This window comes from Aegilops tauschii, chromosome 5 (genome assembly GCF_002575655.3).
Source record: "Aegilops tauschii subsp. strangulata cultivar AL8/78 chromosome 5, Aet v6.0, whole genome shotgun sequence".
In the NCBI taxonomy this organism is placed as follows: domain Eukaryota; kingdom Viridiplantae; phylum Streptophyta; class Magnoliopsida; order Poales; family Poaceae; genus Aegilops; species Aegilops tauschii.
Window position 1 is genome coordinate 49,299,105 of NC_053039.3, and position 16,628 is coordinate 49,315,732.

General features: G+C 44.3%; 1 protein-coding gene across 1 annotated transcript; it reads right to left on the minus strand.

The window, feature by feature from the left end:
* Positions 1–623: 623 nt before the first annotated feature.
* Positions 624–6,933, minus strand: LOC109743358 (uncharacterized). Its single transcript, XM_073499769.1, has 4 exons — positions 6,788–6,933; positions 6,165–6,234; positions 2,232–2,323; positions 624–1,333 (listed from the first exon to the last, which is right to left on the minus strand). The coding sequence occupies exons 2-4, from the start codon at positions 6,211–6,213 to the stop codon at positions 1,238–1,240; spliced, it is 237 nt and encodes a 78-aa protein (XP_073355870.1). The 5' UTR covers positions 6,214–6,234; positions 6,788–6,933; the 3' UTR covers positions 624–1,237.
* Positions 6,934–16,628: the final 9,695 nt, after the last annotated feature.

Genomic DNA, 16,628 nt, shown 5'->3' on the forward strand with positions numbered 1-16,628 from the left:
AGCTTTCGGGACGAAACACTGCCGCCACGAGGCGGAACCTTGGCATCTAGGGCTTCGGCGGAGCTGTTCTGCCGGGGAAACATCCCTCCGGGAGGGGGAAATCATCGCCATCGTCATCACCAACGATCCTCTCATCGGGAGGGGGTCAATCTCCATCAACATCTTCACCAACACCATCTCATCTCAAACCCTAGTTCATCTCTTGTATCCAATCTTTGTCCCAAAACCTCAGATTGGTACCTGTGGGTTGCTAGTAGTGTTGATTACTCATTGTAGTTGATGCTAGTTGGTTTATTTGGTGGAAGATCATATTTTAGATCCTTTATGCATATTAATACTCCTCTGATTATGAACATGAATATGATTTGTGAGTAGTTACGTTTGTTCCTGAGGACATGGGGTAAGTCTTGCTATAAGTAGTCATGTGAATTTGGTATTCGTTCGATATTTTGATGAGATGTATGTTGTCTCTCCTCTAGTGGTGTTATGTGAACGTCGACTACATGACACTTCACCTGAAGGAATTTCAAAGTAAACATTTTCAGTAGGTTGAGGAGAGACAACATACATCTCATCAAAATATCGAACGAATACCAAATTCACATGACTACTTATAGCAAGACTTACCCCATGTCCTCAGGAACAAACGTAACTACTCACAAATCATATTCATGTTCATAATCAGAGGAGTATTAATATGCATAAAGGATCTAAAATATGATCTTCCACCAAATAAACCAACTAGCATCAACTACAATGAGTAATCAACACTACTAGCAACCCACAGGTACCAATCTGAGGTTTTGGGACAAAGATTGGATACAAGAGATGAACTAGGGTTTGAGATGAGATGGTGTTGGTGAAGATGTTGATGGAGATTGACCCCCTCCCGATGAGAGGATCGTTGGTGATGACGATGGCGATGATTTCCCCCTCCCGGAGGGATGTTTCCCCGGCAGAACAGCTCCGCCGAAGCCCTAGATTGGTTCCGCCAAGGTTCCGCCTCGTGGCGGCAGTGTTTCGTCCCGAAAGCTTGCTTGTGATTTTTTTCTCAGGGTAAAAGACTTCATATAGCAGAAGATGGGCACCGGAGGGCCACCAGGGCGCCCATGAGGCAGGGGCGCGCGCCCAGTGGGTAGGGCGCGCCCCCCACCCTCGTGGCCAGGGTGTGGGCCCCCTTTGATATTTTCTTCGCTCAGTATTTTTTATTATTTCTAAAAGTAACTTCCGTGGAGTTTCAGGACTTTTGGAGTTGTGCAAAATAGGTCTCTAATATTTGCTCCTTTTCCAGCACAGAATTCCAGCTGTCAGCATTCTCCCTCTTCATGTAAACCTTATAAGATAAGAGAGAAAAGGCATAAGTATTGTGACATAACGTGTAAAATAGGTCTCTAATATTTGCTCCTTTTCCAGCACAGAATTCCAGCTGTCAGCATTCTCCCTCTTCATGTAAACCTTATAAGATAAGAGAGAAAAGGCATAAGTATTGTGACATAACGTGTAATAACAGCTCATAATGCAATAAATATTGATATAAAAGCATAATGCAAAATGGACGTATCAGCCACATACATTTCAAACTCTTTTTCAACAAACCGGATGAAGTTCGTGCAAATAAGGCCGGATTTCATATAAACATGACGGATTTCATACAAACACGGCGGATTTTCATTACATTTTAAACAAGAAAAACAACTCGGCCCTAAACCTATCCTACGGCGGCGGCGCCCGATGTCCAAGCCCATGTCGTCCTCTATCCGCCATCTCCATGAGCACCGGCGATAAGACCGATGAAGTAAAAGTGCGGTCTCCGACGAGAAAAAATAGAACATGGGACATAAGGCACCGCCACCTCCAGAAGTGCATTGGGATTCATGGTGGAACAACTCGCTATGTAGAAGTCGTACCTCCAGAAGAAGCACTCTTTGCCCCTGGAGTCGGACCGATGCCAGTGAGGATAACCCTCGCCTCCTACCTCATCATCAGGTCGTGGAGGCAGGCTGGCAGTGCCCTAAGTTCAACATACCGACGGTCCCTGACTCCGCGCACATGAATCATCCATGCTTACCAATGATTAATGTTGTTGTTTGCACAGTGAGATTTGTTACAACAGATAGAATAGACAGCAAAACATAATTGGCAGTGACATACTAGTAGACTTTGGTTACTTGAACAATAATGCATGAAGAAATGAAGAAACATGGATTAGTAAGTAGAGTAGAAACCAAAACCTCATGACCAATACGCTCTCCGATCATGGTACCAAGTTCAGACTTCACCCTTCTGATCCACCAGCTATCAAATACAGATGCTTCAGCGTATCCTAGAAAAAAAAAATACAGATGCTTCATGTACAAGATGTGTTATCCTCCATTAATGTCAATATATAGGTGTTGTAAATATAAAGGAGGACTTTCAATTCTAACATAACTTGAAAGAATAAAAACAAATCAGTGATAAGAAAAAACTCTGAATCATCTTCAGTACCATATAGTTGTGTTATTTACCAAGCCACAAAAAAGAATCTCAAGTCCATTTGATCCATTTTGTATTATTGACTTCACTACTAAATATTCTCAGAAATGAAGACAAAGAAGCAGTGGGGCCTGGAGACACGGCTACAGAGGTGGTTCTGCACATTAGCCCATAAATAGATAATCAAATTCTTATTTTTCACATATGTTCTCTTAATGCAGACATGTGTTGCTACTACCATCATTAAGGCATCATTATTATAATAACTAAGCTATCAATCTTTAGCAACTATTCTTTACAAGATATTTGTTGTTGTCTGTAGAAAAAAAGAAGCTATATTTATATTTGGAGTCTATTGCTACAATCTTCCTGTGCCGATTGCTACAGAACATTATTTGAAGTGTCTGAAGCTAGAAAAAAAAATTATGTACAACTTGTCAAGCATCCAGTGCAGCTAGCAAGAACATTATTCATCACAGTTTGTCAAACATCCAGTTCAACCATCGAGCTCAGGACAGTTTACAACTCAAAAACTACTGTAGATATTAAATATCTCCGATGCACTGGTGCTATCTCAGAACAACCGGGTGCCAATTAGGAATTTCAAGAAACCGACCCACACGCGGCACGCCATGCAGAACCGATATGGCACCATGGATTTGCCTGCACCTCCATGGTCGTCCAAAGGTTCATCGAGTATAGCATGCCTGCAACGGAAACGTCAATCGAACAAAGGACACCGCACACACACATCACCAGGCAGGGCGAGTCCTCTGGTATTATCATGGACAACGATCCCAGACCGAGCCTCAACACCATCAGTGAGGACCTCCGACATCGCCTTAACTGCCGCTCGTTGCGACAGTCATCGACGCTCTGCCGGCCGTTGCCCAGGAGCGTCTGCTCTAGCCGTACGGAGGGAAGGAGGCTGAGTCAGGTGGTCCCATCCTAGCCCTGAGGCAGACACTCAAGGGGAGGATTGGACAGTGATGCTCAGGGTGAGGGCTGTGGGAAACGAGCACGGAGACGGCAATCGACGGAGGTGCGCAGAGGCAACGTGGGTTTGGGAGGAAACTGAGCACGAAGGGCAGGCAGACGAAACACAGGTGGAGCGAAACAGGGAACACTATGTCTTCAACAGCTATGAGTATCACAAGAAATAGTAACTGTGCAGCAACTTCTTGGTCAAAGGTGGAGGTCTGGCTCAGCTCAGCGAGTATCTTACTGAGCTTCCTTTGTTGTATCTTAGTGTCAACGTCTCTTTCCCATCTGCTTCTCGGCGTGATTGAAAATGTAACGACATATGTATGGTGTGTATCACTGTTTGCTTAACCGGTAGCTTTTGGTGCGGCAGTCTTAACGCTTCTGGCGCTTCTGAGGGCATTTCTTGGCTTTGTGGCCTTCTTCATTGCATAAGGAGCATATAAACACACGTGTTGGACAGCTCCTGGCCCTGTGCCCTTCCTGACCACAGCTAGCACATCGAAGAACCCACTTCATATCTGATGAATGTTTAGCAGTACCAGGGTCATGTTCTTCCAATACTTTGGACATGTTGGAGGATGTAGCTATAGTGCTGCTCTCTTCTAATTCTTTTGACGTGTTGCCAGATATAGCTCCGAACTTCTGCGGACACATACGGGCATAGTGACCTTCTTCACGGCATGTAGAGCACATCCTTTTCTCCCCTTCTGTTTTTGTTTTACATGTTCTAACCATTGGACTAGACTTGTTGGAGGTCAGTACTTTTGCTTTTGAGGGGCAACACTGATCGTACAATATCGGCTTCGTTTCTGATGATTGTTTGGCAGTACCAGGGTCCTGGCCTTCTAATTCTTTGGACAGGTTGGTGGCTGTAGCTATAGTGCTGCTCTCTTCAAATTCTTCGGACATGCTGGGGCTGTTCTGAGGACACTGAAAGGCAAAGTGACCTTCTTCACGGCACGTAAAGCAAATTGGACTAGACCCATCGGCTCTAAGTACTTTTCCTTCTGATTTTGCGGAACACTTGGCAGGTGCAGATGATGTGCTGCCTCGTTTTGATAGTGCAAGCCGCAGAGCACCTTGGAAATTCAAGGGGCACTGAGCAAGATAATGATCCTGACATTCACAAACAAAGCATTTAACTTCGCTCAGTCGGCACTCTCCATCCAGATGATATTCGTCACAGCTTGAGCAACCGAGACCATGTGTACTAGCAGTATGCCCTATCTCTCCACAGCGGGTGCAAGCGCGACTCTCCGACTTGTTCTGCTGGCAACACCACATGCTACAGTGGCCATTTTTGCTACAGAATGTGCAAATGACTTTGTGCTCCTGATCCTTGAAAGGGCAGTCACAACTGTAATGTCCTTCCTTGCCACAAACCAAACAAGTGATTATCCCATTCATTTTGTCCTGATACTCTGTTTTGCCGCCTTCCCATGGACTTTCACGTTGACTACTGCAAAAGTGGAAATCTTTTTGCCTCCCTAGTGAGGTAGTGAGCGAACCATAATTCCGTGGAGGCCACTCTTGCGAATAGTGGCCTTGGTACCCAGAGGAATGGCATGCGATGTGCTCTGTTTGGCCGCCTTCCGAAGGACTTTCATGTTGGTTACTGAAAAAGCGGAAATCATTTTGCCACCCTAGCAAGGTAGTGAGCAAACCATAATTCCATAGAAGCCACTCTTGCGAATATTGGCCTTGGTACCCAGAGGAATGGCATGCGATGTGCTCTGTTGTGCTGCCTTCCCATGGACTCTTATGTTGGTTACTGCTTTGCCTCCCTAGCGGGGTAGTGAGTGAACCATCATGCCGTGGAGGCAACTCTTCTACTACTTTTGACAGGTTGGCAGACATAGCTCTTAACTTTTGAGGACACTGACGGTCATAGTGACCTTCTTCACGGCATGTAAAGCATATCCTTCTCTTCCCTGAGTTTTTTGTTTTACATGCTCTGAATATTGGACTAGACTTGTCGGGGTCCAGTACTTCTCCTAGCGTGGTAGCGAGCGAACCATCATTCCATGGAGGCCACTCTCGCTAAGAGTGGCCTTGGTACCCAGAGGAATGGCATGCGATGTGCTTCGCTGTACCGCCTTCCCATGGACTTTCATGTTGGTTACTGCAAAAGCGGCGGCTGAGGTCTGCGGCTGTCTCCCACTTTCTTTTTGACTCGATTTCCTGAGTCTTGAGAGATAACCCATTGGTTTCCATTTGAACTGTTTCTGACCAGGGATAACAGATAAAGAGGGGAAAATATGAGACAAGGAAGAATCTAGTTTGAGGAGTAGGATAAAAATGATATTGTAGAAGTCACTGTGTAGATGCAACATAATATAGCCCAGAACAGCTAAACAATATCCACTGATGTACATGCATACAGGGGCTCAACTATACAGGTGCAAGCAATGCCTCAACTATATACGCAGTTCTGTTTGAGCACAGGTGTCGATATCCTCCTACCGCCGATCTGAAAATCTAACATGTGAAGAGAGGGGCTAAACATTCATGAATGGCTAACGATTCCTTAAAAGTTAATCATACAAGAGTCAGACAAATCTCACACCTCACATCATTGTTATAAGAGCATGCAGAAAGGTTCAAGGAGTCTGAAACCTATACAATGCATAACCCACGCATATGCCTTCAGGACAGAGAACAATTATTTTTAATACACGACATGCGCTCGGATATTGGAATTTTACCTTCGCTGTCACTGATGCATATCGGATCGCCTTCCCTCGACCCTTTCATGATGCGGTTGCTGCCAGTGCTCTAGGAAGAGCTATATTAATAATAGTTCTGAAAAACACTTGGTGTTTGAAAAAAGCAAAGTTTACATCACATAAAAGACCCGGTTAACTAATATGGTGTCAGAATCGAAAATTGTGTATACTGCTATATATATAAGCATCTTCGTAAGACCGAGGTAAAGCAAAAATCTGATTTTCATTATTTATTTATTCATGAATACCATACTATAATGTTTGCTGGGGAATCGTCAACCATTCATGCAACAAATACATTAGTTGCGAAATCTAATATGTGTGTGTTGGACATACTACTGTATATTGATATGATATGCATAAAAAGAAGGAAGGAAAAAGTGGCTGATGAAACACATGGTATGGTTAGGATTGAAGGCCGGCCTAATCACGAGGCAGAAGAAAGATGGTTCAGTGGGGCTGCTCTGCTATGTAGGCTCGGAATTCACTCTCTGTTTCCGCCTAACGCACGCACCAAATCAGGTACCTATACCTAAGAAGATCTAAACGGAAGGGGAACTGGATCAACAGAAGACGAGTGAGTGAGATCCGCGGTGAGATACCTGATGGGGCGTCAGCAGCTGTGAGCAGGAGAAGGGAGACCCGGCGGCGGCGACGGCGGCGGCGGGGGCGGGGTCAACAACCGGAGTGCCGCCTTGCGTTTCGGTTCGGAACTTTTGTTGGGAAATAGAAGCAGCAACGAGTGGGGATGAGGAGATAATTACACCATAGTACCACACTTTTGGAAATTTTTACGTGGTCTAACCATTGCAAATCGAGCTAATCTTCGTATTTCTACGTATTAACGCTGGAACTGACCGCCCAGGCCCGCGCGTCAGCTGCCACGCTGGCGAATCGGCACCCGCCCGCTCGCTCGATACGTGCGGTCCGGCTCGAACCGGACCGGCCCGTGCTCTGTCTCTCCCTCTCCTTTCTTCTCTTCCTCTGTTCGTCGACGAACCCTAGCTCCCTCGCACGTGTCTCTACAGCGATGGCGGCAGCGACCCCGGGCGGTGGTGGCGGCAGCGGCGATGGCGGCAACGGCGATGGTGGCGGCGCAAACATTCCCCTCTTCGGCAGCGGCGCGGCAGGAGGAATCGAGGGGAGATCTCCAATCGAGGGCGGCGACTGCTACTCGAGCTCTGAGTATTCCAGCGACGACGACGAGTTCATGGAGCCCGCACTGTCCATGGAGCAGCGGGTACGGCTGGCACAACAATGGATGGCGAACCCTAGCAATAGCCACGAGCTGACCCACGGGCTCGGCGGCGTCCTGTAAGTTTCTGTTTCTGTCTTTTTTTTCTTCTCATTTATTTGCTAATTAGGGTTATAGTGTACTGATTAGGCAAATTGCATGTGAATTGTAGTTTATATGGAGACATATGGAATTTTAGGATCCATTTTGACAATAATGATCTATTAGAGAGGAAGTTAAGTTGTTCAGATGTGACATATCTGAATATGGTTGCATTGATGGAAACATAAGGCTTTAGTATTGATAATTCACTGCTGTTTTACATGGAGACCCCCAGGAGAGCAGGGTTTGGAATTGGTTGATAGTAATGTTAAACTACAGTTGATCAAGAGGCAGGATGAGGAGAGTTTGGTGCTTAATTTTCTATTTAGGGCTTGTCCACCAGCTGTCAGTTTAGCACAAAAGGGTTTTGTAGAGAAGCAAAAATTAGATGCAATTGTTTATTCTGAGCTTGTGGTTTATGATCTGGCTGATCCTTCTGTGTATGCTGTTGATCAGCAAGGTGTAGCTTATGAAGGTCAGAGTAGCTGCTCTATTGCAGCTGTAGGCCCTGTTGTTTTAACACAAGAGAGCAGGAGTGTTCTAAATCCAAAGTTAAAAGAAGTTGTGAAAGAAGAACAAGATGGCTATGATGGCAGTTATGCATCTTCATCTGAAGGGCAATATGACAGTGACACTAACCCTTATTATATTGGGGATTTAAGGCCTAACTATAATGAGGAAATGAATGATGCTGAAGACATGGAGATGGAACAGGGAAACAGACAGATAGAGGAAGAAGTAGAAGAACAACATGAAGAAGAAACAAAGGATGAAGAATCAGAAGAAGAAACAGAGGAGGAAGAACAAGTGCATTATGAGGGTGACACAGAGGTAGAGGAATTATTTGATTTGGAGGATGATGACCCTATTGTTCCAGAAGAGGAAGAAAAAATATATGTGCCAGCAAAGAAGAAGCAGAACCTGCAAGTAAGGAGGGGACCAACAACAAGGTCACATTCCAGTGTTTTAGAAGAAGTGCAACCTGATTGGAAACCATCATCAAATGAAGAAGATAATAGTTTACTGAAGGACAGTGAAGATGATGGGTTTCAGCCACTAGCATTTGTGCTACCTAAAGGAAGGAAGAGCAGGGCAAAGAAGAGGCCACCTAGAGTATGGTACAATGAGGATTTGGAGCAACCACACCAACAACTACAACTGCAAATGTGTTTCATAGATCAACATCAATTCAGAGATGCTTTGTTGAGCTTGCACATCACTCAGTGCAGAGACTTCAAGTATCACAGGAACTCAGATAAGAGGATCATTGTGCATTGCAAGAATTCACAATGCAAGTTCTGCATTGTGGCAGCTGTTATAAAAGGGGAAAACACTTTTGCAATTAAGAAGATGAGATTACAACACACTTGCCCTAGTTCAACTGAAACAACCAGGGTAAGTGCCAAGTGGCTTGCAAAGCAATATGAGCCACTATTCAGATCTGATGTCACTACTAGCATACATACACTTATTGATGCATGCATGGAAAAGTATGGTGTGGATGTGCCCAAGGCTATGGCATATAGGGCAAAAAACCTAGTTGTTGAGGCTGTGTTGGGAGATCATAAGAAGCAATACCCAAGGCTGAGAGACTATGCTCAGACTGTCATGGATACAAACCCTGGGAGTAGAGTTGTAGTCAGCACTGTAACTCCAAGAGCCACTGAAAAAATCCCACATCCAGGACCCAGATTCCATGCCATGTTTTACTGCATCAATGGAGCAAGGGAGGGATTTCTACAGGGGTGTAGACCATTCATTGGTTAGTTTATTTTAGCTTGTACACTACTTTGATGTTGTTAGTTTCAATAGCTTGCACATATAAATGCATTTAACATGTTATGTTTACTTCCTGTTTTAGGTATTGATGGATGTTTTATCAAGCTAACCACTGGTGCACAAATCCTTGCTGCCACTGGTAGAGATGGCAATAACAACATATACCCACTGGCATTTGGCATTGTTGGACAAGAGGACAAAGCAAACTGGTGCTGGTTTCTACACCAACTGAAAATTTGTCTTGGAGGAGAAGTTGGACAGTATGGTCCATATACTATAATGTCTGACAGACAGAAGGTATGTCTATCCACCTTGCATTGCCTGCTAAATATGTGTTTACATGTGTATTAGACAGTAGCTTAGCTGTTTAAATTGTGTGCACCAGGGGCTACTGTTTGCAGTTGATAGAGTTTTTCCTAACAATAATCAAAGATTCTGCTTAAGACACATATATGCAAACTTCCAAAATGCTGGCTTTAGGGGGGGAGACCTTAAGAAGTGCATGGATAATGCCAGTTATGCATATAATGAACACAAATTTAATATAGCAATGGATGATCTCAAAGCTGAGAGTGAGGAAGCTTGGCAGTGGCTTAGTGCAATACCCAAGAAAACCTGGGCTAGGCATGCATTTGACACAAATTGCAAGACTGACTTGGTTGTCAACAATTTGTCTGAGGTGTTTAACAAGTACATCCTAGATCATAGGAAAAAAAACCAATAAGAACTATGTGTGATGGCATAAAGGATAAGCAGATGGTTAGGTGGCATAGGAATAGAGAGAGTGGAAAGGAAGCTAGATGGGAGATCACACCACATTACAGTGAGAAGTTGGAGATTGAGAAGGAAAGGGCCAGGTACTGCAAACCCATTCAAGCAGGTGTTAACTTGTGGCAAGTAACTAGTGGGGAGCAAACACATGCTGTCAATTTGGAACTTGAAACCTGTGGTTGCAGAAAGTGGGACCTCAGTGGAGTCCCATGTAACCATGCCATCTCAGCAATTAACAAGGCAAAAAGGTTTCCAGAGGACTATGTAAGCAAATTTTTCAAGAAACCATATTACTTGGCAGCATATGAACCAATGATATATCATGTCCCTGGTGAGCATGACTGGACAAAGACCCCAGGTCCAGACATAGAACCTCCAGCATTTAAAGTCAAGAAAGGAAGAAAGAAAGAGAAGAGGATAAAGGGAAAATTTGAAGTTCCAAAGCCAAAGTCCACCTCAAGAATGGGGACAATAACTTGTAGCAATTGTGGATTACAAGGGCATAAATACACAAGCTGCCTTAAACAGTTGAAACCTGAGTTGGCCTTAAGAAAGAACAAACATGTGGTAAGCCCTTTGAACTAGTTTTTCACTTTGATGTTTCTGTAAATTACCTTTGTCCCTTGTACATTTCTTACTTGTAGTATTATTAAGTGTGTTTCCTTTGAATTGTTTTCCAAGCCTGCTGCAAGGAATTCACAAGGAAGAGGTGTTGCTCCTACAGCTCCTGCAGCAACACCTAGAGCTGCTTCAGCAACACCTAGAACTGCTTCAGCAACACCTAGAGCTTCTGCTAGTGCTGGCAGAGGTGGTGGAAGTGGTGCTAGCAGAGGTGCTGGAAGAAGGGCTGGTGGTGGAAGAGCATCTTCTAGTGCTCAATCTACCGCTCGGAGAGGTGCTCATTCTTCAAGGCCTTTCTCTGCCCCAAGGCAGTATGGTGCCTCAACTTCTAGTGCTCCTCCTCCACCAACTGATGGCACACACACACTAGATGGATGACCTGGTTCAATGCTGTAGAGGTGGCAGAAGGTGATGCAAACTTCTGCTGATGCTACAATGTGCACCTACTACAATGTGGAATGTTATCTTTTGGTTTGATGTCACTCCAGTAACTACTGCTGATGCTTTATTTTGGTTTGATGCCACTACAACAACTTGTGCTGATGATACATTGTGCTTTATTTTGCTTTGATGATACATCAGCAACTTGTATTCATGGTACAATGTGTATTATTTAGAGTTTGATGCCACTACAATGTGTTTTCTTTTGTGTTTGATGCCACTAAAGCAACTTGTGCTGATGCCAATGGATATCTTGATGGTTCTGTTGGGGATAACTTGATGGTTCATGGATTGATGCCACTTGGGTGGATAACTTGATGGTTTATGTTCATACTTTAACGGCATTGTTTTGCTATTTGGTCATATGGATGAACCAACCTAAACCTAAGCATTAGTGTTTATGGTGGCTATGGTCATATGGATGAACCAACCTAAACCTAACCTTTAGGGTTTACAGTGTCTCGGGGTCGACGGAGCCACCCAAACCTAACCTTTAGGGTTTACGGTGCCTAGGGGTCGACGGAGCCACCTAAACCTAACCATTAGGGTTTACGGTGCCTAGGGGTCGACGGAGCCACCTAAACCTAACCTTTAGGGTTTACGGTGCCTAGGGGTCGACGGAGCCACCTAAACCTAACCATTAGGGTTTACGGTGCCGAGGGGTCGACGGAGCCACCTAAACCGAACCTTTAGGGTTTACGGTGCCTCGGAGTCGACGGAGCCACCTAAACCTAACCATTAGGGTTTATGGTGCCTAGGGGTCGACGGAGCCACCTAAACCTAACCTTTAGGGTTACAGTGTCTCGGGGTCGACGGCGCCACCCAAACCTAACCTTTAGGGTTTACGGTGCCTGGGTCGACGGAGCCACCTAAACCTAACCATTAGGGTTTACGGTGCCTAGGGGTCGACGGAGCCACCTAAACCTAACCTTTAGGGTTTACGGTGCCTCGGAGTCGACGGAGCCACCTAAACCTAACCATTAGGATTTACGGTGCTAACATAACCATCAAATAGTCTTCCAATGCTAACATAATCATCTAATATAAAACCTAGTGCATGAGAAATCATAATCTGAAGTCTAGCAAGCATAACACAGAATATCTGATCCATCTTCCAATGCATGATATAACATCATTTCAAGTCTAGCAAACATAACACACAATAGTTACTGGAGTTCAACATATTATAGGGTACACAACCATTGTTCACAATACATAGTGGAGTTTAGATGCATAGTTCATCCTTTTCTCACAAAAAGATGAAAAGCATATTTACTACATACATACACAGCCATAGTTCATCTTAGAGAAGTTCACATTTAGTAGAGCCATACACTACACAACCATCATGCCCAAAAGGTCAGCATTGCCCACTAGCTCATATTCATTTTCTTCACTTCTCTAAGATGGCCTGGATCCCCTTGATCTTCTCCTTCAGCTTCTCCTCTGCCTTCATCAGCTCAGCAAACTGAAGCTCTAGCTGCACCATCTCTTCACCATGCTTTTCCTTTCCCTTAAGCAAATCTGAAACCTAAAACTTCAACTCTAGCTTATCTTGGGTGAGCTTCTCCTCAGACTTTGTGAGCTCTGCATTCTTCAACTCCAAGTTCATCTTAGCTTCACTAAGCAATTGCTTGTCTGTAATATGCTTCAACTTCAGGTTCTGGATGACTGTAGCTTGAGCTCTTGTCAGGTTCAGTAGCACTTCATAATTCTACTTAAGCTTCTCAGACTCTGCATCTCTCTTTGCCATATGTGCCTTCATATCAGCCACTAGTTCACTTCTGCATTCATGCTGATATGTAATGGCAGATTGCAGATGTCTGAAATCCACCACCCTCTCCTCCTGGAAGCTCATAAGCTCATGCACATCTTGGACTAGTTTGTCATAGTTGACCTCCAACTTGTTCTTCTCTTCTGTCAGATGGTGGATAGTGAAAGAACTTTCAAGATTATCATTCACCCTAGCACTCTTGCTATCTTCAACCATTGCCCACAGCTTCAACAATGCATTTTGCATTGTTGGGGGCCATTGATGATCAACCCATTCAACAAACCCACAATTCTGCCCTTCCTGCAAAAAGAGCAAAAAGATAAATAATAAACAAGTTAGTTCATACCACAGGTAAATAACTAGTGCACTAAGCTACATTAGTTCCTACCACTATTTTTCCTTTCTAAATTGGTAAAAATAGCAGCACTAAGCTACACTGGTAATTGAGATGTACCTACCCACTAAATAACAGCATGACAAATTACAACACCACTCAGCTACAGATTTGAACAGATTTGCACTCAATATTTAGTTCCAAACAGGAGTAAAGTGTAACAGCAACATAATTAACAGTGCACTGTATAAAAATGCCACAACAGCAACATAAAACTTGTAGAAGTCCTAAACTGAATATTTCACATGATACCAAGAACAATGCCACTGCTAAATAACAGTACCATTGTCATGAAACTACTGCCACTGCTGTTGCAAAAGTGAATATGCCCTAATAATCAGGCCTTGTAGTCATGTTCAATATGCCACTGTCAAACCAACAATAAAATGACACTATCAACCAAAATATAATATCCAACTATCACCCTACAATTCATACCGGCTCTGCACATGCTAAGAACCTTCTCCCTGTGTCTGTTCCTTCAAATGCGACAAGCCTCTCAGATGCCTTCCCGTGCTTCTCACATGGCGACATCGTTTCCAGCTCAAGCCCCTGGTAATCTGGATCTTCAACGCTGAAAGGGACCTGCCGAACCTCATACAAACAAAATGCCCAAATCAAAACCCAGCAAAATCAACCAAATCAAAAAGCCCCAAATCTGAAACCCTAACCCTAAACCTAGCTCAAGGGAAATCACCTGGTTAAGCCCGTCCGTGGATGAGGTCGAGTGCATGTACGGCAGGCTGGACGTCTCCTCACTGCTTTCGTCTTCGAAAACCATGGCGGGCAGCGGCGGTCCGGTCCGGCAACGCTGCGGGCGGCGACGAGGGCGGCGAGAGAGGAGCGAGGAGGAAGGCACGAGCGAGGAGGGAGAGACAGAGCACGGGCCGGTCCGGTTCGAGCCGGACCGCACGTATCGAGCGGGCGGGCGGGTGCCGATTCGCCAGCGTGGCAGCTGACGCGCGGGCCCGGGCGGTCAGTTCCAGCGTCAATACGTAGAAATACAAAGATTAGCTCGATTTGCAACGGTTAGACCCAAACGTGGTACTGACACGTAAAATTTTTCAAAAATGGTACCAATTCGCCACCACCGCCCCAAATGTGGTACTATCGTGTAATTATCTCGAGATGAGGGAACGAGGAGCAGTAAGGTAAACTGTTTTTTTTTTGAGAAATACTAGTAAGGTAAACTGGGTTGGTTCGGATTATGAGCCTGAATATAGATATAGAGTAGACTGGGTCACTGGGCTTTTTTTAGCGGGGAAGAGTAAATTGGGCTTCAATACGGATATTCAATTCGGTGCCCAGGCTTATCTGCACCAGGCGAACAGTAAATAAACTCAAAAAAAATACTAAACAAATTTATAAAATTCTGAAATTTCTTAGATGGAAGATGTTTCAATACGTGATGTTCATGTCAAATTTCAATTTGTTTGGACATATGAGGAGCTCAGGCAAAAAAAAATCAATCAAAACAGTACGTGAATGGTACACTTTCTTACAGCTCCAAAATTTATTTTTTTTGCTGAGAGCTACTGAAATTTCCAAACTCCATGAAATTCGGCATGGACTTCACGCACGTGAGCATCTAGCATCACAAAAGAATAAAAAATAAAAACTTTTTTACTATTTTAAATGAATTTACTGTAAAGACAATTATAATGCAAAGACAATTGGATGTAGAATGACTACTAAAAAATTAAAATAAAATCATACTAGTCTTCTACTTTCTTTAATTGTATGCAGCCTGTCGGAGTAAAAATTGCATTTGAATTTGTACCAACGGTAAATAAAAGGGTCACCTTTAAACACTTTGTCGTACCAGGCTTTAAAAATCACACTAGTCACTCACCTCTTGAAGCAAGATCTATAAAATCACTGAATAAATATTGGCTGAAACATCATCCCACATAGCACAAGCTTGCAATCAAAGATATTTGATGGGCTAAGATTCGACATGAGAACCGTCTTCCTTCCCCTTCTCTTTGTTTGCTCTCACGACAGGCGAAAGGGAGGCGACTCATGTGCCATCGCTCTCTGTCAGCCACTCCGGCAGCGGGATGATGGGGGAACCTTCTCATCTTATTCATGGTGTGTGGATAGGTTAGGGCTAGGTTTTTTGTGGTCTGTTGTTTTGGTTTCGACGGTTATGGCGGCGGCGCTGAATAAAGGTGCTCCGGATCTCTTCCCTGTGGCTTGGGTGCGGAAGTCGTCGGTGGATCTGGAAACAGGTTTTCCAATCGAGGCAGGCATGGCAGCGACTGCTGCCTTCTGGTTCGTTTTCTACTCTAGCTTCGCTGCCGCGGTGAGGCGTGCTCCGGCGTCCTTGTGGAGCCTTGGAGCTTTTACAGGAGCATTGCGCCGGCGGTGCTGCGACTGCAGATATTCGTCGATGGTCAGGTCCACGCCAGATTTTCCTCTCTCTCTCTCTCTCTCTCTCTCTCTCTCTCTCTCTCTCTCTCTCGATCGCCGGCAAGAGAGGTGATGTTTCCAAACCGGTGGTGCCCTGATACAATGCTTCTTCGGCGTGTTGGTTCGTGTGGACTGAAGCTGTCAACTTCCCGCTCGCGAAGATTGTCTTTTGCTTTGGATTCCTTTGGTGAATCTGCCGGCATTCCTTCATACGAACTCAATTTTTGACGTTCTTGGGCTTATTAGATTTGTATGAACGATGCCGATGCACCGGTAGTGTTGGATATTCAAATTGAGCACTTTGCAAAATGTCATACTTGACACTCCAAAATGTGCAAGCCTGGTAACTGAAGGTCCTCCTTTTTTTTATCTCAATCTTGACCATTTCATCGTGCTTCGTCCATGATTTCTCACCTATAGACACAATAAACAAAGAAAACTATAAAACCACAAATTATGTAATGCTCACAATGAAAAGTGTATAAACGGAGAAGCATGCATAATGGACATGTAATTGGCTCAGTAGGACATGATATACGGAGACAATATGCAACAAATGAGCTCCCAAAATGCGTACAAAATAGAGCCATCAACATGGAAATATAATAATGACTATATTATTGCCTCTAGGTCATATTTCCAACAATAATACCATCATAATATTGCAGAGGTAGCGCCTTAAAATCATACTGGAATTCATGATCATTTGAGCGCAGTCCATTTACAGCGAGGAATAACTTGAGTGGAAGTAGATGCCCACCACCAGCTATACGGACCTTTTGCATCTTAGGTAGTGGCTCTTGTCCTACTAGTTGTGTTGCCAAGCGAGCACTGACCAAGGAATGAGAACTGCCAGAGTCCACTGTATGCTCAGCTATCTGACAATCTACGCGAATGGCACCATTTGTTGTTTGC